The sequence below is a fragment of the Lupinus angustifolius genome, chromosome LG01 (genome assembly GCF_001865875.1).
Source record: "Lupinus angustifolius cultivar Tanjil chromosome LG01, LupAngTanjil_v1.0, whole genome shotgun sequence".
Lineage (NCBI taxonomy): Eukaryota > Viridiplantae > Streptophyta > Magnoliopsida > Fabales > Fabaceae > Lupinus > Lupinus angustifolius.
In genome coordinates, this window is record NC_032009.1 from 35,861,991 (window position 1) to 35,888,575 (window position 26,585).

A 26,585-nucleotide genomic window follows, 5' to 3' on the forward strand; every position below is an offset into this window, starting at 1 on the left:
TAAGGTTTTAAATTACAGAAACTAACTAGAAAATCAAGTCAATTCACGAAAAAAGGAAAGAAAATTGACACTGTAGGAAGTGGAACCAACAAGATAATAAAACGTTGAAGAAATTACAGCCATAAAAATTAAATATGATAAAAAATAAAAATATAAGAAGAAATGGTACAAGAATGATGTACATTCAATCTCTTTAAGGTGACAACACCATTGCTGGGATCAATATTCTTCCAACACCAGTGCAGCAATAGTCTTTGACATGTCCACCCACAAGATAAAATAAATAATGTAGCTATCATTATTTAGTTACTATTGTTATCAAACTCGCAAACATACCCTTATTGTTGGACCTTAAGTACCGGAAAGGCGATTACATCTCGAATACTGGGAGAGTTTGTCAAAAGCATCACCAGCCTATCGATTCCAAGTCCCTACAAAGTGTATCTTCTTAGTAAGTTATAGTTCAGAAGCATCAAGTAAAATCCCTTACAAAAAGCTATAGCAAGCAACAAAAGCTGAATGTGGTATAAATAATGTTGATTATATCATTGTAATACATAGACATTGTTCATTCACATACAAAAAGATAAGAGTATATACCACGTTGGTCATTCAAGTATTTTGCATATACCAATTTGGTTTATGAAAAATTGAAAAACTTAATGGTCCCTAAAGATAACAAATGTGGGTCAAAAGGGTAATTTTAACATTTTTTTACCACTGTCAGGGACTATTTTGACTCATATTCGTGATCTTTGAGTACTAGTTTGGACTTTTACTTTTTTTGGGACCAAATTGGTACACGAAATTTTTGAAGGACCAAAGTGGGTATTCAGATAATGTTTTTAGTAATGCATCATAACTCATGTCTTAAAAAAATATGTTCTTTAACAAGAAACCCAATAAGGCAGGCACACATAAAGGAATTTGACATGACACATTTCAAGACATGATAATGGTAAATTGCTTTAGACATGATTAGTGCCTTCAATTGGGGACAGTTTTAAAACATTTGGATCAAAGAAATCTGTCAATAGAAACCAGTATTCATTCACATCAAGGTAGTCCCAAACTATAAAAGGACATGGAAACTAAATATGGTACCATTCCAGAAGCTGGAGGCATTCCATATTCCAAAGCTGTTAGAAAGTCATCATCAAGAGTCACTTCATATGAGTCATCCTCATTTTCTGTTCCTTCCTTCTTATCACTAGTTCTTGAAGCAGCTTCTGCTCTCTTCTTTTCATGCTGTCTAATTTGATCCTCTAATCGTCCTCTCTGCCGAGTACAAAACATGCAAACATTTGTTTACCATCAAACTGTTCAATCTTCAATAATTAACTTTAGACAAATTTATGGTTTAAATTATCCATACATAATCACTAAACTGCATTCATTTTCCTGAAATGTTGGCATGAACAGAGCACCGGTGTCTAGTGTTCGAAGCAGACTAGTAAATATTAAATAAGCAGTAAAAAGGAAAAACTTAAATCTTCTAAACCAGCATCAATTAATGTTGAGAAATAGTTTAATGATAACACTATGGTTTTTAGTCTATGATCGGTAAAATCTACACAAACTATGAAGGGTAGTACCAGAATAAGAAAAGTATGAAAGCTCACCTGATCTATAGGATCAGTCAATTCAGAGAATGCATTGCCTAGCTCCCGGCCGCAAATGAAAAGTTCAAATCTCTCGGTCAAACCTGCGGATCTAATGAGGGAGCAGGTGTAAGATAGAGGATAATGTCAAGAAACATGAAACATATAAGACTTTATTATTGAGTTTGCTTAGATATCTTTCTAAAAGAAATTCTATCACTGCATGGCAGAAAATATATAGTAAAGCAAAAATTTCAACAATTCATTCATAAATATCAAGTAAAGGACAAAAGGAAAAGAATAGCATCTTACTATTAGATGCCAATATAAATGCTACAAATTTAAACCTAGAAAGTCCATACCAAGTTTATATTTTCACATATTCATAACCTCTGAAGAATCGATGTCAACTTCACGGGGAAAAGGGAATGGTTCAAGAGATGAAAGATTATGGGAAAAAGCTAGTTGAGAAATCAAGCTAAGACTGAGAGATTACTTTGACCTCAGTGAACTAATTGAGAACTTTGCATTGCTAGGAAAATAAAAAGTCAATCCATTTCTCTTCAACAAAATACCTACAAAGCTTCCCCAAGCACTAAGTTTAATCATAAACCATTTTCACTTTCACTAAGGATATAATTCATATGGAAAAGCCACCTCAGGGATTCACTGTACCTTAAGATATATAATCAAAGTTTTAAGACCAATATGTAAAAACCATGGACAATGTTAATTCACATAAATGCAAAACAGATTTTATATGATATTATCTGTCATGTATTGACTCCACTTAATATTAGAAAGTTGCAACAGAATGTTCATACCCTTTATGGATCCTTAACATATTAATAACTCATAGAAAAACATTTAATAACAGCAAGTAATATTACTACATAATTTCTGAGATTTTTCTACCTTCGGTGTAGTTTAGCCAGCGGAGATATTTCAACTGGATAGTCTAAAACAAATGTAGGCTGGATGAGCTTTGGTTCTACAAAAATCTCAAAAACCTAATTAAAAAAATAAAAAAATGCTTAGTGCCTGCTAGTAACAAACTCCAAGAGTGCAGTCAGAAAAGAATGTCAATATGTAACTCATCACCTAGAAAGAAGAATGATTAATTGCAAAGATAACTAAGTTTATCAAATAAAACGAGTAAAATAAACTGACGCACATATGAAGGGAAGGAAAATGGCAAACTAACTAACCTCATTAAGAAGGTGGCCAACAGATTGGCATGCTTCAATGGAAGCTTTATCCTTGTTATCAAGATCCTTTCCAAGGGTACTCAGAGTAGTTTTTTTTGCACCCTCAAGATCATTTCCCAAATCATTGAAATCAATGCCTGAAGCTTCTTTAACAAGGTTGTGCATGGTCTCCCTCCTCCAGGGCCTCTCCAGACATATCTCTACTCCCTGCATAGAATCACTAGACCTTAGCAGATTTTCTGTTTACAAAGAAACTTCAAATGACGTATTAGAAATTTATGATCGGGCCCTTGTCCAAGTTTGAAATGGGAGTTGGTCTTGATTATTAATTGGTTAAGTACACAATTACATAAGTGGACTAGACAACATATCTTGACCCAACACCTTAAGGCATTAGGTCTATGGGCACTTTTACTTATATGTTATTTAACTTGCTCAATTTTAGTCAATGTGAGACATCATTATTTCCCAACAAGAAGAATGGCATCACTCGTGATACACAAGAAGAATGTTAATCCAATTAGCCTCTCAGTTAGCTAGATGGCTGGTCTTTTTGGTGTTTTACAGCCATCAACACTTAAAATTGACTAAATCGCAAATCTCAACAAGGAACTAAAGACAAGTACCTTCCCAGAACAAAAAAAAAGTGCTCCTTCTTGAAGGGAAGCATCTCAACTAGCAAGAGACACTGATCCCTTCTAGCACCTAATCCCAGCTATTGAGGCATGCCCTCTGATATCTTTGACCAATACAATTCTAGGTTATATTTAGGAAGAACAATGTCTACCTGATAATCAATGGTAAGTTTCCCATTAATTGCAAGAGCACATCGAGTGACGATCTCCTCAGACAAATTCATCATGCTCTGGTAGTCTGAGTATGCTTCATACATCTAAAATTGAACTAAAATATCAATAAATATGCTAAAGTCATTCAAGATAAAATGATAATTTTCAATTACACAAATAATTATGAAGATAAAATTTAACTAGCATATCAATATACATCAAAATGTCATAATGTTCTATCATAAATTATATCTATTGACAACATTAATTGCTAAATCTTTCCTAATCATTTCGGCTATGATTTTTCTTGACCTCCCTCTGCCTATAGAAATTGAACTAACATTCATTTGATCTACTCTCCTTATTGATGCTTTTATCAGTCTCCCTCACACGCCAAAACTACCTAAGGTGTGACTCTACCATTTTTCTACACTAGTAGCTACCCCAACTTTCTCTCTAATGCATCGGTCCTAATCCTATCTTGTCTTGCGTGTCCACTCATCCAACACAACATTCTCATCTTTGCTATAGTGAGTTTATTCTCTTGTTGACATTTTACCATCCAACATTCGGTTCAATATAACATTGTAGGTTTTGTAGTGCGGTAAATTTTCCGATTAAACTTTAGGGGCACCTTTCTATCACATATGACACTTGGACACTCCTCCATTTTATCCACCCAGCTTGAATCCTATGGTTTACACCTATCTCAATTTCTCCATCATTTTGTATGATTGATCTAAAATACTTAAATCTTGTGACATGTCATATGGTATGATCACTAATTTTCACCTCTACAATAGGGTTGGATTGGCTATCTATAAATTGGAGAGAAATTGTTACATTCAAAAAGTAATAACTGTGGAAAAACAATGTTGGTTTAAAAAAATTGCCTCCTGATTTACCTCTATGGTTGTGAATTCAGGATTGTGACGAGTTGAAATTCCTTCATTTCTAAATATTCGACCAATCTCATATACTTTTTCGAACCCACCCACCTGCCATAAAGAAAAAATCAGTTTCAAATTTATTGCTTCAAGAAATATCCTCTAGGGGGACGTAAAAGGCAAAGATTATTCATAAAGTATGCAGCTACAATAAAAGATTTCTCCTTAAACAGAAAGGGCAACAATCTGATTAGTATTGTATAGAGAGCAACATTTCAGAAGGCCCTAATAATTTTGAAAATTTCATTATATAAACAAGATAATGACTGGTCATCTTTCTTTGTTGAACATTTATCTTGACCAAAGAAAATTAGCAAAAGTGTTATTTTGGTTCTCAACTTTATTTACTTTCTCAATTTGGACCCTCAACTTTTTTTCTCACTTTGGTCCTCAACTTTGTTTGCATTCTCACAGTAGTCTTCCGTCAGTTTTGTAATGCCATCAACAGTTTCCGTAGCTTTGCAGATGTGTCATCAAAACAACAATGTTTTACTCTTCCTTTCCATCAAGACTACACCATTTTACTCTTCCTTGGCACTAAATCAGCATCATTTTGGTTTTCTTCTCTCTTGATCCACTTCTGTAAGGAGTCACTGCTGCTTCTGCTCCAGGTGCGCTGCTGCTCCTCTAGGCTGTTGGAGGTTGAGTCCACCATCACCATCCCGATTCCCGAGACCCTCAATTGACCCATTTGTTCTGGAGATTTGAAACTAATTCGGTGGTGTTTTGTAGACTTCTTTTGTTTGGTCTCTCTTGTGAGAAAACAAGAACAGTGGCAGCTGAGAGAGAAAGCGGGAACATCAACGATATTGACTTTGGCGGTTATGATCCTTAAGTTTCAGTACAACATCGTTTTGGTGGTTGGATCTGGGGACCAGTGGTGGTGTTGCAAGGAGGAAGACCTGGATTTGCAGACCATGGAGAAGAAAAATATCCAAAACAACGTCGTTTTGAGGGCAAAATTGATGATATTACAAAATTGACTGACAGAATGACTACCGCGAGAGCGTAAACAAAGTTCAGGGACCAAAATAACAGTTTTGCCAATAAAATATAGATCAAATTTGAATGGACATCGTTAAAGTTTTTTACATTGTCACTCAATCATGCCTTGTCAAATCATAAAAAATATTTGATTGTCACAATACTAACCTCAAAAGCTATTTATGTGTGATATATGATTTTGATTGGTGGTGTAAAACTTTACACTAACTACATACCAAAATTAAACCATGCAATATAAAGAGGTTAATCCACAAAATTCCCTCCCTATGGAAAAAAGGAATGCTTTTGTAGAATTTAGGCGAAACAAGGACCTCACAATAACAAATATTTTAAATCTCACCAGCATTCTCTTTAGATGCAGTTCAGTTGCAATTCTCAGATATAAGTCCCTTCCAAGAGAATTATGATATGTAACAAATGGTCTGGCTTCGGCTCCCCCAGCTGCTCCCTAGTCAAGGAAACTAATCAAGAAAGAGGGAAAAAGACCTCCATGTATAAAATGTCATAGACACCTTATATATTTTATTATATTGTATTAATAGTTACAAAAAGAAGACATTTTATACAGTAATTAGATCACTTTAGTTATCAGTATGTTTCTACACCCAAAACTAAAAGAATGTATGGAAAGGTACAAAGCAATCTACAAACGAGGACCAATATTTGTAAAACTAAATGTACTGTAAGTGTCAAAGCTGTGACTAACTAACTATAAGCTATCTGGATAACATAATCATAAATAACAGTAGCAAACCTACAGTTATCATCAAAGGTTGTGTACTGAGTTAATAATGACAAGGAATCAAACAAACTCAGAAGACAGGTAAGGGTTCCACTTATAACCAAATAGTTAGCCTTGTAAAATAACATTCAGCAATGATCAAGGATTCTAGTCAACAGTATAAGACTGAATTGCCACAATGCGGTTCAATTAAAATCTTATAACTCACCATATCAACTATTAAAATCTCAAAACTATTTCTGGAATGTTGATGTCCTAAGCATTTCGTAAATATTAAATAAGACCATAACATATACTAAAAACTAATGGATTCTACAAAATTTGTGAAGGGTAGGTACATCAAAACAACAAACCTGCAAAACTGGAGTTTCTACTTCCACGAAATCAAGAGAATCCATTGTCTTCCGTATCTCTGATACAACCTATTTGAACAAAATTAATCATGTTAATAAAATAGAAGCTATTTCCTCAGGCACTAAATAAATGGTGAAGTATATACAGAATGTGAGGCTACAATCTCTAAAACCAACATTTTAATATCTTTTTTCAAATTAGTTGTTTCAAATTAGTTGTCAACAGGATAATTAAAAAATAACACTGCAGATTTACTGATTAGAGCTGGTGCTTCATTTTCAACTTTTTTGTCAGTTTATTTTAACAAAGTGGAGGAGAAAAACACAAATTCGACATTCCCTGACTGAAGCTGAACTGAATTGAACATGCACTTCCTATATACGTTTATATGGAATTGTAACCTATTGTTATTCCACTGAGCCCAATTCTGGGACTTTATTGTTTTAGATTGTCTTATGGGCTATGGCCCCTTCATATCCTCCAACGAAATAAAAGAAAAATATAGTTCAAGTTGAAATATTTCATATTTAACTTTTTCTATAGAAAAATTTATGAGAAACAGGTGGACGATGTCAATAAGATGGACCCAGGCATTATGAAAATCCTAGGACAACCATGAAGCAAAGCACCAGTAAGAAGCCATAAAACCAACCCTGTCCAATACAAAATCTAGCAGCAAAGGAACACCCTTAAAGATGCAGGCATACCCCTCAAACCAAATAAAACGATGAACTGCATAAACCTCAAACTGCCAAAAACTTTGTCTCAGTTCTAACTAAAGCCTGATCATGGGGGAAACTGCTTCAATATAAAAGGATGAATTCAATATTCACCAAACATGCTTAAAAGTTTACATAAAGGAAAAGTACAACAACTAAAGCATGGGAACAGGAAAATAGCCAGATAAAACAAATTATATGAATACACAAGAAATTATAAATTTTTAATATTAAAACTAACACAATTCAGCAACATTTGTCTTGAGACAGAAAATAATTTGGAAGGTAAATCACCTTTGCTCTTTTCCGGAATACATCTGCTACCTCTGGATTAGCAATCATATCTACATACCTAACCACAACAAACATGAAGAAACATTTGAACACAAGGGCTAGCCAAGTTGCTGTCCAAGGGGAAATTAGAGATAACTTGGAAATATATGAAATAAGAAATAAGTTCATCAAATAAGGGCGTAAGTAGATGAAAATGTTTATGAAAGAAGAGAAAGAAAAACATAGGATAAGGTATCCTCCTACAAAAATAGAAAAAGTCGGGATAACCAGAAAAAGAAAGCACCCAGTTTAGAAGAATTTCAGTCATACTTCTCACAGTATTAAATGCACCATTGTGTAATAAAAGATGCTACTGATCACCCCTAACCCCCCAAAAATATTAGAACAGTAATTTCAATAAGTAAAGGAGACAAGCACACAAATATTGAACTATGTGCTTACCTCTGGCGATAGCGTTTATCTATATCAGTTAGACCATGATACTTGTCAGGCAATGGAAGCAGAGATTTTGTAAGGATTGCAAAAGAAAGCACACACACGGAAAGTTCTCCTGAAGAGTGAAGACCAGAAAGCACATGAGAAGGTGGTAACTGGTACGGGTATATTAACAGGAAATTCCAAAAATCTGCCCTACCCCTTTTGCACTTTTTAAGTTGTTACTAAATATGCCTACTGTACACCCACACAGTGAGTATATTAGAGAATAGCGCAGAATGTAATAAGGGTTAGGAGTTAGTATCTTAGTATAGAATTAGTTAGACATAGAGATAGCTTGCTGTTCAAACTATCTCGTAACTTTTGTAACTAACAACTCATTAATCAAATTTCAGAGATTTAGTTTCTCTCTTCTCTACATCTCTCTCTGCTTCACTCCTTACAGAGTACAACCCATCCCTGGATCCTGCTCATATAATGAGCTTTATTTCACCTTCCTGACCTTTGACTAAAAAAGGAAAGCAGACATCTAGAAGATAACATTTAAACAAATAAGGTAAAGATCAGATTCATTAGGAACATGAGATTTTTGAAAGACCAACAAGATGAAAATCAAATATGAAGTGAAGTTAATCTCCCATCTTAACTAATCACCACTAACCACTTTATTATCGAGTAGTTCTATACTTTTCTAGATTTCTTGCAAGTATCCAATATAGGGAATGCAAGGCAGTGAAGTAAGATGGACATTCCTTCACTGCATTAACTATCCAATAAAATGAGTAGTAACTGTCGAAGTAATAGAAAAAATTAGCTATCTTTCTTGATCGGCCCATCCAAAATGATCTAACAAGTCATAACAGAACGAGTGAAAAAAAGTAGCCAGGATGGTTGTTGTTTTCATATTTAAAAATAGGGATAAGTTCAACAGAAAAAACATGAACTTAGCATCATGTGCAATTTAGTCCATAAACTTCAAAAATGTGCAAAAAGGACTGCAAACTTAGATTTCGATGCAAATTGTTCCATGGCCATCAAAACCATTAATAAAATGGACAAAATTTCCTTTCTCTTACAAAGTTAAACAACATTAGATATATAAATATGACAGAAGATTCACAGTAAAAAGGGCAGCCCAGTGACTTCATGGTACTAAGCGGAGAGGCTGTTCTAGGATTTAAACCCAGGACTTCATGGTCACTAAGCAACAACCTTACAATTGTCATTGTGCCAATCTAATATAATAAATGATTTTGATGGTCATGGACCAATTTGCACCATAACCTATGTTTAGGGTCATTTCTAAAGTTTAGATGCACTGAGCTACAAAGAGAAATGCATCACATCATTAAATAAAGGCCAACTATTTTATTCTAAATTTTTTGAGAAAAAGATACTTCAATCTTAACTGAAATCATGGTTCCATTTTTATTCATGAATGATAATTAACTAAAAATACACCAGAGGACCAGCATGCAGAAACAGGTATCCCTAATAGGAGAAAAAATGTAAACAAAGGCAAAGAACAATTATGTTTATCTACCACATTTGCCTAAGGGTGATTTTGTCCTAGCAAAGACGGTAATATCAACCTTAAAAGGTGTCAATTATTTGAAAATCAACTTTCTACTATCATAAGTAGCTCCCAGTCAGTCTTTGAAATGAATGCAAAATACTTCAAAGAGTAATTACTGGTGTGACATCCTAGAAATCTGCAGCAGAAATATTCTACAAAGGCGAAGAAAAAGGAAACACGGTGAAGCCAAAGATGGCTGAGGCTGAGCAAGGTCTAGTTGAATAAAATAATAACACAACAATTGGCATAACTATTCACAAAAAGAAATTCTCCAACAAAGATTGTTTGGTTTAGTCCAACTAGAGACATTATGAAACTTCCAGTTCAAGCAAACATGTCAAATATCGACATGCTAACTTTTCCATAAAAAGAAAAACAATTTCAGTACCTCAATTGTACGTATGTAACCAAAGCAAGGGCACATGCATATGAACTCAAGGGAATAAAAGCCATACAATTACTAAAAGCTCATAATCTTGTTCACATTGAGGTAATATAAAAGTGGATGGAATCTGGGATAAGTGATAACTTCTGGGCTTCAAGATATAGAATGTTACAAATGCAAGCCATATCAATTCACTAAAAGCTTACTTCTTACCCCAAAAAGATAAATAAAATCCATTTAAGATGCGTATGAAATTATCTAATAACCTTTTTCTGTGCGTTTTATTGAACCTCTTGCACCTAGTATATCACCAATATCAACATGTGCCTTCAAATCCTCAAACTGATCACCTATGAGTCTCTCCTTTTCGCAGTAGAGCTGAAATAATAAATTTCACCAGCTTCAGATTATTTTTGTTTTTTGACAGAAAAATAAATTTCAACAACTTCAGTTAGCATCTCTCCACAACATTTATTTCAAGGAAGACAACTTATACGTTATTTATGAATTAAAGCACAACAAACTATTATGACTTGAATAAGAATGAACACAGTATCACATACACTTAAGTACAAAGTCCCAACATTCCTGTGTTAAAAGTTACAAGGAACATACTGAAAGCAATGAGAACTCTAAAAGAAAACCTGGATTGTCCCCGAATCATCTCTTAGTGTCAAAAAGGCAAGTTTTCCAAATGCCCTCCTAGCAACAATCCTTCCTGCAACAGATACATGATCATTCTCACTATTTGATTCCTCGCCATTTCCTAAATCTCTGTATATATCTTGTAGCTGAGTAGCACTGTGAGTTTTGTCCCATTCATAAGCATATGGATCGAGCCCCTTGCTTCTCAATTCTTCAACCTACAAAACAACCAAGAAAAAGGGTAGTAAAAAATTGTTATCTTGCATCAAATGAGAAGACAGTCTCAAAATTAAGACCATTAATTTTTAGCACTCTGACAAGCCACCAACCAAAAATCTGTAACATCCTCCAAGCTATCTTTATAGTGGGTATCTAATCCAAACTACAAAGCAAACAATATTTGAAAATATACAAGTATGCATTCAATTTTCCATCACATAAATCTATCTGGCCTGGGGAAACACAATGATGCATATAAAATTTAGCAAAAATGATTTGAAAATAATATCAAAGAAAGACAGACATGCAACTCTCATTTTTCCCAAAACCAAATTTCGCACCATTCTTCTTCACTTCCACAGATATTTTGCCAGAAAATTAAAACAACACAAGAGAATAATAGAATCACATATAGATAACAAAATGTACTCACATCTAGTCATTCATGTAGTTCCATGTAATCAAAATTATTTGACTCCTAAACACACTAATCAAAAGTCACATTACATTAAATGTACACTAATGTAGCAGTGCATAAAAATTAACTAACTAAAGCACAATCTTATGCTATAGTTCAATGAACTATATCTCGCAATTTGAAATTTTCAAATCCAAACTCAAAGTCAGTCCCATCCCTCTCAATACATAAAACACACAAGTTCTCCATTACATACCTTCTTCAATCGAATGGCTCGAATAGCCTCCCTATCGGAAGTTGAAGTGGTGGAGGGATTACGGCGGTTGCGAGCGGAAGCCCTGGCGGCGGGTTTATCGGCGGAGGAAGTGGTGGTTGAAGAAGAGGATGAACGGATAAGAAGGGTGCGAGGTGTTTGACGAAATGCGTAAGAGGAAGAGTGACGAAAGAGAAGCCTAAGTGGGTAAGATGTTAGATTCCACACTCTTTGCACTTCCATTCTCATAACACTATCTCTCTTCCAATTGCAACCAATTATTTATTTATAAATAATTCTCTCTTAAATATATTTTATTTTATTTTATATTATTTTCAAATTTCATAAAAATAACTCAATTATAGTATCTTGAGTAAATTACACTCACACCCCCTGAGTTTTAGTGAAATTATACAAATTACCCCTCACTTTTTTACACCTACACAGACCTTCCCTAGTTTTTATACTTTCATTATATCGATGCATAAGAAATAAGGGTAATATTTTAAACAAAAAATGTGATAAATGCAATTAAGTTAAACAAAATATGATATATTGTGCAGACAAGTCTAAATAATATACAAATCAATGTATCTTTATTATAGGTGTAGAAAAGTGAGGGGTGGTTTGTATAATTTCACTAAAACTCAGGGGGTGTCAGTGTAATTTACTCTAGTATCTTCAATGGAGAACAACAAATTCATTCTTATTTGGATTTCACACATTATTTTATAATTTGCTATAACTCCCAATGAAATAAAAACAACATCTATTCTTTTCTCACAATGACAAACATTATTCTTATTGTTATTTGGGTCCTAGAATATCTACTATTTTCCCAAATATCTATCTTTATTCTCACTTTCTTTTGGTTAAAAACAACTAAGAATTGTTGTTATTTAATAATAAAAAGTAGAAAATAAGAACGATACAATAGAGAACATAGTAAAAATGTTGTTATTCCTTGAGAACAACATTAGGAACAAACACTATGGTTGCTCTGAGTAACATTATCATATGAATATGATACAACAATTATATCAGTCATATAATTTTATTACTCATATTATTTAAATTATTATTGCATGTTTTCATTTAATGTAAAATAAATGACTTTATATTTTACAAAAATGTTGTTATGAGGATTGAAACACATCATTATTACAATTGTTTATACTTCTAAAATATGGTCTACCACAAAGTTGCAAATTTTATTTTAACAATGATGTAAAAAAGTATTTATCACTTTTTATTAGATTTTCAACATAATGCTAATTAGTATAAATGTAAAACTATTTTTTATTGGTGAACATTTTAATTAGTAAATCATCGGTTGAGTCGTTATATCAACGTACTTGTACCCTAACCGATGTAATAACCAATATGATGTTAATAGCACATATCACATGATTAAAGACCAATACCAAAATTTTAGAATTTATAAGGATTAAAACCCAAAAGAAAAACAAATTTTGATATATTTTCAATGATTAAAAATGGGAGGGGATCCACTTACTCTAAGAGTAAGTGGAAAAAACCTACACGACATCTTACTCATCCATTCTAAAAAAATTTAATGGTTTAGATTTACTCCATAATTCAAACAATTAGATTTTCTTAGAATAAATAGCTACGACGTGAAGTAAGTTTAAATATATTTAAATCAATAATTACTAACAATCAATTAGTATCATATGAAGTACCGAATCGCACGCATATTTGGAAATGGACAATAAACTTAATTAAGACTTACTAATCGACCTAAAACGGACACCTAACTAGTCTCAGGTACTCATTCAATCAACCATGAATTAGAATCAGTATGAATCGATTCGATTCAACTATTTTACATATAAAACCAATGACTCAGTCGATCGAATTGGCTGATTCAATCAATTTATGTATAGGAAGAAAAAATATCATGCTTTCAAATTATTTTTAGTTATATTTGTCATTATTGAAACTTTGTTTGTCATTTGTTAGCTTGTATTTTAACAAAATCTTAGTTTTTTAATTAAGTTTTAAACTTAATTGTGTGTTTTTGTTGCAATTAAAACATAGAACTTATGTTGTTATTAGGGATGGAAAAAATATTAGATTCTTAGGTACCCGTAAAAATACATGCAATAGGTACCACAACAATAGCTCACTGAATGGAACATGTATTATAATACTCACCTCCATGAAATTATCATATATTTACCATATACATATTATATTATTCAAGTAATAATTATTTTTATATATTGATTGTTATAAATATATAATTAAAATTGAAAACACATTGGGTACTCGAAGAAACCCGCTAACTGCATGAATACTCGCAAATAGTGTGGTATGGGTACGGGTAATTAAGCAACATCCATGCTCGTCCGACTCATTTGTAATCCCTAATTGTTTGGTGATGTTTTCAACTTATTTGTGATATTTTGTCGTATTAAAATTTTCTTTGTTGATTATTTAACTATGTAATTTTGTGATAATAATGTTTTCTCTTTTAAATTTGAAGTATAAAATTATTAAATAATATTAATTTATATTTAAAAACTTAGAACTTTTTTATGTAAACTAATTTCACGGATCCTATCGGTGATCTACTAATCTGATTATTAATTAAATAACTCGACTGAATAGAATACTAGTCCAAATTTAATAACAGTGTATAAGTTGTCCCTAATTAGAACATGACAAATAAGTGACATAAATATACTTTATATAGCTAAGAGTACAAAAATATTAACTATAAGGATAATAAATACAACTTGGAATCATAACACTAAAAATAAATCAACTTAATTTTTCACTAGCTTCTAACAATTTTTCTTAGGCACTCAAACTTCTATATAAAAAAAACATGAATTAGCCAATTTTATAAAAGAAGAAGTAACAAACAATCTTGCTTTAGCAACCAATATGTAAACAGAACAAATCAATTTTTTTAATTGTGTTGTAGTTATCATAATTATGGAAAATATGGTTGCAATGAGCAAAGCTAACCTTGAAACTATCGGAACCAAAACAATAACATGCATGAAGTGATAAGTTGATATAAATTTATGTCTAGCAATTATATCAAACCGATGAGTTGAATAAAATTAGAATTTACAACAAGGATTTCTCCAATATTTCCGTTTACAATTCATACAATAAGACGATCAAACTTAAAAAGTAAACATTAAGCACATACACAACACATAAGTGTTGGAAAATTCAGAACCAATTTTCCTCCTCTGTGTGATGCAAAATGGGCACTTGTGGAAGCGGCAAGTGGAAAAAAGAAAATAGAGAAGAGTGAAGAATAAAATCAAGAATTTTAACGTGGAAAAACCCCCTCAATGTGAGAAGGAAACAACTACGAGACCTAGTCCAGAAAATATCTCCACTATAGAAAGTAGGATTACAATATTTGATTCTCTCTTACAAAGAGGATAACACTCAATCTCACTCAAAAGGATGGAAATACAAACTCTCTCTAGTATCTCACTAGGAATACGAATCTCACACTATGTGGATAAACTCTCTCACTTTCTCTCTATGATGTTGTTTCTCACTTGCTTGTTGTATATCTTCCTCACAAGTCTCCTATATATAGTGAAGGGGAGGAAAGCCCCATCATAAAGACATAGTGAATGATTAATTGTTGTCATACTTTTTAAGACACTTTGAAAAGTGCTACTCCAACTTTCTAAGTTGAATTTCATAATTCTCAAGCGTCAAAGAATAATTTCAAGACTTTGGAATAGCCATCATTGAATGATTCAATGGTTCCTCTACCAAGATTCATTGGTCTTGCGGAAGGATTCTTAACAATAAGAATCAAATCATAACAAATTAATATAAAATCGAATCAATCTACATAAATTAAGCTCATATTACATTCAATCCTGACAACAAGGAGATTAGCTACTCATATTTATAGTAACTAAATGCAAATAAAAGCATTAGAAAATACAACTCATGGGTAGTTAATAATACATGAAGTGACACACTTTTGGGACAACAAATGTCATCTCGTGTTCAACCCTAAATCTATTTTACAAACCCAAGTTAAACTTCTTGTAAAGTGTCTAAGTTCTACATCATGCGTTCAGTGCACCGCCTTGCATTGAGTGTTTCACCTCATATATCTAGGATCGACCTTTCAGTGCACCTCTTTGCGCTCGGCGCATGTCCTTTGTCGCGCCCCGATTTTCGGTTATGCAACCTCTTTAGGAGTCATCACCATGTTTTTTGCGATTAAAACATGGAAAACTCAATTTAAGCCAGCTTTCAATAACCGAATAACGCTCAAACTTTTTAACATAGACTACTAGACATAGATATATGCTTAATGATTCATATTTCTTCATCTTGTTAGTTTAGTTGTTAAACATAGAGCTATTTTGATGAGCTACTAATATGACCAAGACATCGACGATTAATATATTTTAGGTGTTGCATTTAACTCAATTTCACATGGATATATATGCATAATTTTGTGAGTCATAAATCATCATCTTGTATGAAATTTACTAGACATAGAGCTTTATTGCATAAGCTACTAAATTGATTAAGACATTCATTTTTAGTACTCTTGAGGCCATTTGTTTGGAAGAATCATTACTAACTGAATCAATATTGTTGAATCGTGTGCATATTGATAGTGACTAGAAAGTTCGATCTCAACATCTTACCCAATTATTTTAATCTGATAGTCATCTTAGTATAATCAAACAAATTAAAAACCCTTTTGAAAACAACTTAGAGTAACAATTGTTGGTTCAAAGGATAATATCCACAATATCCTTGTGAATTTGACAACCCCATTTATACTTGTTTCCAACACCCATTTGATATTTTATAGACCAATTTACCAATTCTCTAGTTCTATTGAGTATGTGGCCGATTTCAGGTTCAAAAATTAGATGTGATCAATATTTAGGGTCAGGTAACAAACAAACATGATCCAGCTCGACCTATCCTAAGGTCACCCATTCATCTTGTTTGTATGTGTCTATTCAATTACGTATGAAGTAATGACATCTCTTTGACTCAAAGTATTACAAGATTAATTTTTTCATCATTTCATATGTCAAAAATATATCCATAATAATATGCAATATTGAGAAGACTTTATTTAAAAGAATTATGCATTATATTTAATCGGGTATAGGGTCATATTTGAGTTCAAAACTGGTCCGACCAACATTTGGGTCGCGTTAGCCTTCGAGTTTAGAGTCATGATTAGGTTCAAAAGATAAACGAACCAATATTTAGGTTCAAGTAGGTCAGGTAATTAGGGAAAGCCTTACCCAAACCATGCTCATCCCTAATATTAGCCATAAACCAACCACCAACTAGTAAGGTCCAAGACCAAAACACGAAAGGCATAAGACTAACCCAAGATTCAAACCGACCCGATGAGGCTCGACAAGGTCTAACTTCTAGTTTGTAGATTTACAAGGTAATATTCCCCTGTAGGGGGCATGTAAGAGCAATCATAGGATTAGATATAGGCTCACCAAGACTGATTCATTGATTAGATAAGAGCATAACCTCAACCATGACTTCAGTATACCTTCCTTCAGAGCAAAACAAACATATTCCTCTCAATATAAATAGAGGAAGCCATTTCAACAGGAAGTTAATTCAATTCTTCATATCTGTTTTCTCACTATTATGCATATATGCCCTATATAAATATTGATTTGAGAATCAAAGTCCATTTTCAAGTAGTCATTCAAATTAGGTCATCAGTTCAATTCAACATTGTTTCAACATTCCAAAGTTGATTCTCAATTCAATTCAACCCAAAGACATCAATGTCACGTCATCCCTCCAACAGATCCGAAGAACTATCGAGGATCACATTGTGTAACATTTCCATGTATTTTTCTCTAGAAAGCTACAAACAAATTAAATTTAGCTTTGTTTCTTAAAACCTCTCTCCTTTAGCTTTCCTCATATGATAAATCATACATCTTCAATGTCTCTTTCTTCTGTATTAAAACTAACACCCCATATTACAATTAATAAACCATATCTAGCATGTACAAACAGATCCATTATAACCAAAATATTACAAAGATATTTCCTTCTAATAGATAGCTTAAAGGGTGTGCTTGCTCCAAACTCTAAGCAAAATGAAGGTCCAAAAGAGGATACAAATTTTGTTGGTGCATAGTATACTCACCCCATTCAAAAGAAAATGACATGTTATACTAAATAATTAGATAAGGGATCCACTTACTTTAGGAGTAAGTTAAAATAAAAAAAAACATATTCTATATCTTACTCACTCATTCTATGAAAATGACATGTTATATTAAATAATTAGATAATGGGTTCACTTACTTTAGGAATAAGTTAAAATAAAAAACGTATTCTACATCTTACTCACTCATTCTATACTTCGATTCTTAAGAGTGATATTTGTTGGGAATGACAGTCACGATCCCCGAAATAGATTAGTTCCTTACCCAAAAAGTGAGTAAATATCCTTAATAATACTAAAAAATTGTTAATACTGAAAAATTTATTTTTTAATTTCTTCTTTACATAGAAGTGCTACTCTCGTAAAACTAAAACATATTATCAATACAACCATATTTGATGGTTAGTAGTTTATTAAGTTAATAATTTCAATTAATATATAATTGTTCTTTTTTCTTGTGGAGGATATATGGTTATCTGAAAGGGTAAAAAGAAGAAACATAAATAGAAAGAATTTAAGGGTTTAGGGCATAGAAATCTATAGAACAATAAGTGGTGGGGTACATCAAAACTTGCATTCATTTGAGTGACATTTTGATGAAAGAATGAAGAAACAAAAAATAAAACCTTTCAAATCCTTGCTAAATCATATTCCAATATGTACACACATGTGTCCACTTAGATTACACTTAACATATCACATCTGGTGTACTACAAAATATGCTACTCTATATGACACTGTTTGTGATTGATTGAAAAATGCATTTAAGTTAAAAAAGTAATAATTAAGTATTTTTCTGACCAATCATAAATAATGACACATGGAGTGATATACTTTTATGAGACAACAGATGTTCACCCATTCAAAAGGGAACAAAAAAACCCTCCAATTATACCCCCACCACCCTTTCTTGTCAAAAAAATATATACATGTTATCTTAAACCTTGTCCCGAATTTTATCTATACCAATAAAAACATATCATGTTAATTAAAAAATTAAATATTAATTATTTTTTTCTATTTTGCTTCAATATCATTAATAAAGACATAATTTGAGACATGTTTTAGTACAACATATTTTTTTATTCTTCTCCACTTCCTCTCATCAATAACTTCATCTATATTGTAGCTCTCTCTCTCTCATATCAAAAGTCTCTCCTTACTCTTAGGATCTTCTTCATTAATGGAGATACAAGTGCTTCAAAAAAGAAAGGAAAATGCAATTTTCAATGACATATTTATCCATTTGATTATAATAAAATTACACTTTTGCTAATAAAAACAAATGAAAAACATGTACTTGTCTCTTCATTAATTGAGAGTATTCGAGAATAGCCCTCTTTACTCTTTTCTTATGACTCATATATAGAATCCTTAGCTGAAAAAGTGAGATTGTATACAAAAGGTGAAATATAATTTTCAGCTCAAGATGATCTTATATAGTTGAAATTTCTACCAACAATTGCATATTTGCTTAAATATGATATTATTATTCTCCCACAATTACTACTGCTCATATTCTTATATAGATAATTAAATATGTTTTTAGTGATAAGGGCTCTTTTGATTTTGATTCCTGAAAAATGGCCTAAGTCTATGATTTTAATCCTCATCATTAATCAGAAAAATATGTTAAGTATTGATATCACAACTGGAATATCAACTACTAAAATGTAAATAATCAAGGCATAGAAAATTATACCTTATAAAATGCTACTCAATAATAATAGAGTACATGCATTTGAATTGATTCACACAATTAAATAATAATTAAGAACATGCACACGAATTGATTCACACAATTAAAAGATACACCAACAGAACCAAGACCACAATTTCTTTAACCTTTTATGGTAATATAAAGCTCCATTAATGCTTTTTAATGTTGACTATTTTAAGACAGATTATTAACTATGGAAGCCTTGCTTAGACGAGATCATACCCTATGGCGGCTCTTAATCAAAACTTTAAGGGGACAATAATATTTAATTACAATTTATAATTGAATAACAAAAATATTAAGAAATATACATGATTGAATTGAAGCTAAAAATTTTAACTATTTCTTTTTCAATATAAATCACTATGTTTTCTGCAAGAAATTCATCTTTTATATTACTATTTAATTTTGTTTAGTTGATTTCATTGTCGAAAATGATATTTATGTAGTAGTTGAACTACAATAGATAAGATAAGACGAATAACTTGATTAATGCAATATATGACTAACAACATATGATAGAAATTTTTTCAAGCTTGAATGGCTAACGAAACCAATAATAAAATGTTGACATGGACATCTCAAACTAATCTTATGTTGCTCATGGAAACTCATAGGATAGAGATTTTGGACAAAAATATACATTATCAACATTTAATGACTTATGCATCTTTAAGGTATATATTAGCAATATATACATAATCTTTTTCATCAAGTTTAAAATAATTACAAACTCAAATGAAGTCATATTATTATGAGTAGTATCAACATCTAAACGTGTAAGAAAACTTGATCATTATGCATAATTTTTAGAATGACTACACAAGTTACACTATATTTATTTATCTAGCTACAAATTAAAGAAATATTTAAGCTTCAACTAGTATATCCATAAAGACGTCAATTAGGTGTAGGTAAAAGGAGTATATGTTGTGCAATGACTCATATCTCTAGATAACAGCAATACAAGTTATGGGTTTGGGCTGATGTAAAAGGGTTGGGGTAGAGGGCTATATATATTGATGTTATGTAAACCTATTGTAACAAGGAGAAGAATAGTAAAACACTAATCCTTATTCTCTAATAATATATAGTGGTAGCCGCTCAACGCTCCTGGGGACGTAGGCACAATTGGTCGAACCTCGTTACCAAATCTCTTGTGTTATTCTCTTGTCTCTATACTCTTTACTATTTGATTGTTCGCTTGTTCCCAACAGTATATATGCTCCAAGAAATGTGTCTCTCTATGTGTCATATTTTATAATTTAAAAGTTTACTAACAAAGTATTTTTCTAGTCAAATATAATAAGTGATACACTTTTTATGACAACAAATATATTTGAAAAAGATAAAAAAAATATTTTTTAATATAAATTTGAAAAAAAGACCATGGAGGAAGCTGCCACCTGTTCCTTCCATACTCTGTCATTATCATACCATGACCATTGATAGCCTGGCTTGGACTCTTGAGCGCTTCCACAAGATATAATAAGTCACTTTACCTTGTATATGGATATATCAATTAATAAAAAGTATAGGATTGTTATCTTCAACTTAAACAAGGTGTCTATACAATAGATTGTAGAAATATTGTAGAATTGACAACTATTCCAATGTTAATTAAATCTAGAAATTTTATAGTTCGCAACATATTTTAATGATTTTTTTGGTAGAGAACATATAATTATTTGGTTGTTTTTATTTTCAAAAGAATTATTTGTAACAAACTTAAAACTTACTAAGATTTAACTTGAGGAGCGTGTTAGATGATATTTGGAGTGATAAAACATTATCTTATCTAGGATTTAGTTAATAACATTTTATTTGATTCTATCTATAGTTTATATTGTTAGTTATTAATTGAGTCATTATTATCTTATGGTTTGTAATATTTTTTTATCTATATAATAAATTATTTAGATTACTCATTTTTAAAATTTAGTCAATTTTTACCATCCCAAATTTATACACAAATGATATTTTTAAAACATTCTTTTGATCAAATTTGCAATGTAATTATACCATGTAGCTTTTAAATTGATGTAATCTCAAATGTTCTTATATCCCACATGCTCCTAATCAATCTAAATGAAAACCTATGATGTTCAATTTGAAGAAGTTGTTTAGCTCATGGAGTTAAAACATCTTTAAATATTGGTTTATATAGGTAGAATTATTTAATTTACTTTAATTTGTGTTTATATAATTATTGTTCATGAATATGATTTATGATATGATATTATGACGTCGTTCGATCAATGTAATCGATCTCTAGAATAAATACTTGATTTTTATTGTTGGATAATTAGCTAAAAGTATTGTGATTCTAACATGATTGTAATATATTATACACTAGTATTTGTGGACTAATGTCATTTATAAAATCAATATAAATTAGATTGTAGGTACTCAAATACAATTATTCTTCAAGATTAAAAAGAAAACAATTTTAATTTATGGAATTAAAATTATATTTAAGTCTTAATGTCATAGAGAAACAATATTGGGATATCAACTTATGTGTCGGAAGAGAGCACATATTATGTATCATATTTTGTGTCACTTCATGCGTTATACTTTATGATTAATTGGAAAAAAAATATTTAAATTAAAATTTCAATTATTGAGTATTTTTTTGATCAATCACATTTCTTGGCATATGAAATAATACAATATTGTAAGACAGAAGATGTGATCTCTATTATAAAACACGTGGTACACACTTGAACACTTTATGCAAAAACGTGAACCAAAGTCATATATAGTGGTTAGACAAGACAAACACATGAGTTCACATTTCATAACTTCCAAATGGTAATAGTTATATATGGTCCACGAACCCATATAGTGTAGTGGTCACATATACAAGCGTGAGTTCACATTTAATAACTTTCAAAATGGCAATAATTAATTAAATGGTCCTAGATTGGGTAGAGGTCAATATTTTCAAGTGTTGATATATATAGTGGAAAGATGAAACTCGGGACTACTTACGGCTATGTTTGGGAGTGTAATTTTGGAGGGAATGAAAAGGAAGAGATTATTTTGGAAAAAAATTTCTTTGTTTGGGAGTTGGTGAAAGTGAGGGTAATGTTTTGAAGGGTTTTTAGAGCCCTTTAAAATCCTCCAAGTGCTTGTTTTTATGGTCTCCAATTTGAGGTTTTTTTGGAGAGAAAATATCAAAATACCTAAACGATTTTAGTAAAATTATATAATTATATTATTGTCCATATTTCTCATTGTTAATTAGATGTTTAAAGGGAAAATAAAAAAATATTCTTGCATTTGATAAACCAACAAACAGGTGTAAAAATATAACCCCTGTACCGCAAACAAGCATAGAAAATGAATTAGTATCTCCACGAGGAATTGCTTAAACTATAGTCTTTCAACTTAATTACTATTTCTCAACTCAATATTTTGTTTTTGGGTTGTTTGTTATGTGACACAAACACTTTGAATATACTCTATATAATGATAAATGTAGCTGGAGTTGAACTCATACTCACTCTCAGTTTCCACTTTGATTCATTATTTCATACCATTTAGAAAAATCAGTCCATATAATTACCTTAATATGACTAATTGCTAATATCTTAGTAAGTTAGTCACTTATGCAAGAAAAACTATGTCCAATGACTTTGATGCATCAAACTAAGAAAAATGACTTACAAGCTCACGCCACTATGTTTAGTGAATCATGCATGTAAGTTGAGTAAAATTCAACACCTCAATTATGCTAGTCGACAATGTCTCGGTTTATGCTAGTACTTTATCATAAGTAAATCTATGTCTAGTAACTACAATGACAAAATTCAGTTTTATGAACCTTCAAACATGTCTCTATGTCTAATAACACATGTTATTCAGTTGAAAGTTATGAAATCACAATATTAGTTGTATGTCTATATACCAAAAAATGACATGTATGTAATGACAATTAAACCAAGTCTATGTCTAGAAAATGTAGAAATTGTTGAGAAATATAAGTTCATAATAGTGCAAAAATATTTAAGCAAAGATTCTAAGTTCATGCAAAAGTTGATCAATATTAAGGCATGCATTAAATAAAGACAAGACTCAAAATGGAAATGAGCTTCATGGAATATTATTGAATCAAAATGTGGTTACATCAAGTTTGTGCTACATTCAACCCCAACTAAAAGTTGCTTAGCTACTTATAGTCATACAATGTAAGAATGATAAAGATAATACACTCATAGGGCAGTAGAACCACACACAATTGAGTAACGATTATCACATATGATATTTACACTTAGTTTCAATGAACTAAGAGCTAAACTCTCTAAAATAAAGCTACAAAGAAAGTACAATTCGAAGAAGTAAGTAAGTAATTGAAATGACCTAGAGTCCTATAAATACCGTTCTAAGGCTCGCTTCTATCCTGTAATTGAAGTGGAAGACTCATTTAGACCGCAGTTCAAGACCTCCTCTAATTGGTCAACAAAAGATGCCTCATCATTGGCTTCCATGCATACTTCAATGATAACATCCAATGAAAACCAGTACCCCTTATCATTAAGGTGGTGCATTGCCTCAAAGACATAAAAAGTGAGTTCCTCATATTGGACTCTCACTTTTAACTTCTCATTATCCACATCAATGATCACCTTAGCGGTCTTCATAAATGCTCTTCCAAGAATGAGAGGTACATTGGCATTCTCATCGATGTCAAGGATAGCAAAATCAATGGAGAAGACAAACTTGTCCACTCACGCTAGAACATCCTCTACGAGTTGGCCTGATCTCAAGGTTACCTATCCTACAGAGCATGGATAAAGTCATTAGGTTGATGTTAGCTCCTAAATCTAGGAAGGTATTTCATATAGGTAGGTTCTCAATAGTAATAGGCATGGTGAAACTACCATGGTCTTTTGACTTAGGTGGAATAAACTTTTGAATTATTGCACTACAACTCACATCTAATTCCACCGTCTCATTTTTTGGAAGTTAGTGTTTCTTGGTGAGAAGTTCCTTCATGAACTTGACATAAGCAAGTATCTTCTCTAATGCCTCAATAAAAGGGATGTTTATCTACAATCTATGGAATATATCCAAAAATCGCTTGAATTGTCGTTCATGACATTTTTTTGTTTGTACATCCGGGTGAGGGACAAGTTATGGTGGTTTCTCAGTTAGCTCACATGTTCCCTTGTCTATCATTCCCTTACCATTTTCTTTTGAACCACTTAATTCAGGGTTTCCTAAGGAAGTATTAGGCTCATTGGTTTTTTCTAATTCAACCATCTAGTATTTTCCTCACCACCTACATCATATCCAAATACTTTCTCCCTCTAATGGTTATAGGTTGACAATGCTCTTTGGGGTTTGACTCAGTATGTACCGAAAATGAAACCTTATTATGGTCGATAACTTGTTTGGCAATCTGTCCAACCTTAGTATGTGCTGAAAAATATAAGGTTTGTAAAAAATAAATTATAATATCACATCTTCAATATGCATATGATATACCTTGTTAGTAGAGGAGAGGTCAAATTATAGTGTGATGGTGATTAAAAGTCTTCTGAAGTGCATCTAATTGGCATCAAGTTTAAAAATACATATCCTTAAAACCACCCTCATGAAATCTAAAATGTAACATGTTTAAAAATAAATATCCCATTGATGCTAATCCAAAAAAGGCTTTCTAATTGGAATCATGTCATCAATACCAATAAAAAGTAACATCTATGGTGGCATAGGCTTATCGCCTTTAGTGATTGTGTCACTCTCTTAAAATTGGTATTATCCTCTTTACCTATTTTTTTTTTCAAAGCATATATTTCACTTATAAATAACATTGTTAAAATTCAAAGATAAATTAATTTATGTAGGAGGTACAAGAAGCAAAATATATCATGGGTGTATTGGAAGAATGTATATAGACCGAAAGATAAGGGTGTACTAGGTATAAATTTTTTGAATATGTTTAACTTTTCCTTATTAGGCAAATGGAGATGGAGAATGATTAATGAAAAATAGGCCCTTTGGATTAGAGTATTAGTTTCTAGATATGGGGATGTTTTTTAGGGAGTAAACATGCTACTTGTTTTTTTTAGAGTGATTCATCTTAGTGAAAAGAGTTAAAAAATCTTGGTCTAGCCAAAGAGGGGGTGTGATTGGTTTGATAAGGGAATCAGAAGGGTGTGGAATCCGGGAGTGATATTAAGTTTTGGGAAGATTTGTGGTTATAATATGAGCAACATAAAATTTCCTTTGGAAGACTTTATCACGTGACTTTGGATAAAAGTGTCAAAGTAATCAACTCAAGAGAATGAAGAATAACTTCGAAATATACAATCGACAAGTCGGTGTTATGAATGTGAACAAGAGGAAGTTAAATAACTATACAAATTAAAGCTTTAGGGTTAATAATGCTTAAACAAGATGAAGTTGATATATGAATTTGGTCCATGACAAAGAAAGATTGTCTAAGGTTAGGAATGCTTATTAGACACTACAAAGGAAAATAATGACAATAATATTTTCAATAAATTATGATTAATGTTTGTACCGATAAAGATAACATGCTTAGCTTGAAATATTATCATGAACAAAATGCCTACAAAATTAAATTTGTGAAGAAGATGTGTTTTGGCTCCTAATATTCCGGCAAGTTGTGTTTTATATAGTTATTTGAATGAATTAGTTAATCATATTTTTTTCTTATGCCCAAAGTCATGAAATTTGGAAACAATTATACTCATGATTTAATCTTAATAATTTTGTACTCCATAGCTATGTTAAAATATCTTGCATTTATTTGAAATATCTTGCTCGTTAGAAACAAGATTATTTTTTAGGATAATATTTTTCACATGAACCAAACAATAAAGTTAAAATACTTCTAACTCTTATTGTAGTATGAAAGCAAGGTGTAAGACTTTTAATTATTCTTATGTAGAATGGATATTAAATGACTTAAATCCATTAGACCGTATAAATTAATATCTATCAATTATCCATTTAAAGATTTATATATAATTAGTATATTATTTGTCATTTGTATGTATTACTTTTATGAAAACTCAATAATAATTATATAAATATCAATAATAGATA

General features: G+C 31.5%; 1 protein-coding gene across 1 annotated transcript; it reads right to left on the reverse strand.

Moving 5' to 3' along the window:
- LOC109325094 (lysine--tRNA ligase, chloroplastic/mitochondrial) lies at positions 175-11,858 on the reverse strand. The gene is made up of 14 exons (XM_019557245.1): positions 11,593-11,858; positions 10,699-10,917; positions 10,321-10,432; positions 8,100-8,208; positions 7,659-7,716; positions 6,645-6,713; positions 5,890-5,997; positions 4,503-4,595; positions 3,597-3,701; positions 2,810-3,016; positions 2,517-2,611; positions 1,623-1,713; positions 1,105-1,278; positions 175-431 (listed from the first exon to the last, which is right to left on the reverse strand). The coding sequence occupies exons 1-14, from the start codon at positions 11,836-11,838 to the stop codon at positions 339-341; spliced, it is 1,779 nt and encodes a 592-aa protein (XP_019412790.1). The 5' UTR covers positions 11,839-11,858; the 3' UTR covers positions 175-338.

Excerpts from the sequence above, each read along its gene's own strand:
- LOC109325094 (XM_019557245.1), bottom strand. The coding sequence starts at position 11,838 with ATGAGAATGGAAGTGCAAAGAGTGTGGAATCTAACATCTTACCCACTT. Across the intron at positions 1,279-1,622 it reads TGACTGATCCTATAGATCAG|AGAGGACGATTAGAGGATCA; the intron begins GTGAGCTTTCAT and ends TGTACTCGGCAG. Across the intron at positions 432-1,104 it reads TGCCTCCAGCTTCTGGAATG|GGACTTGGAATCGATAGGCT; the intron begins GTACCATATTTA and ends TACACTTTGTAG.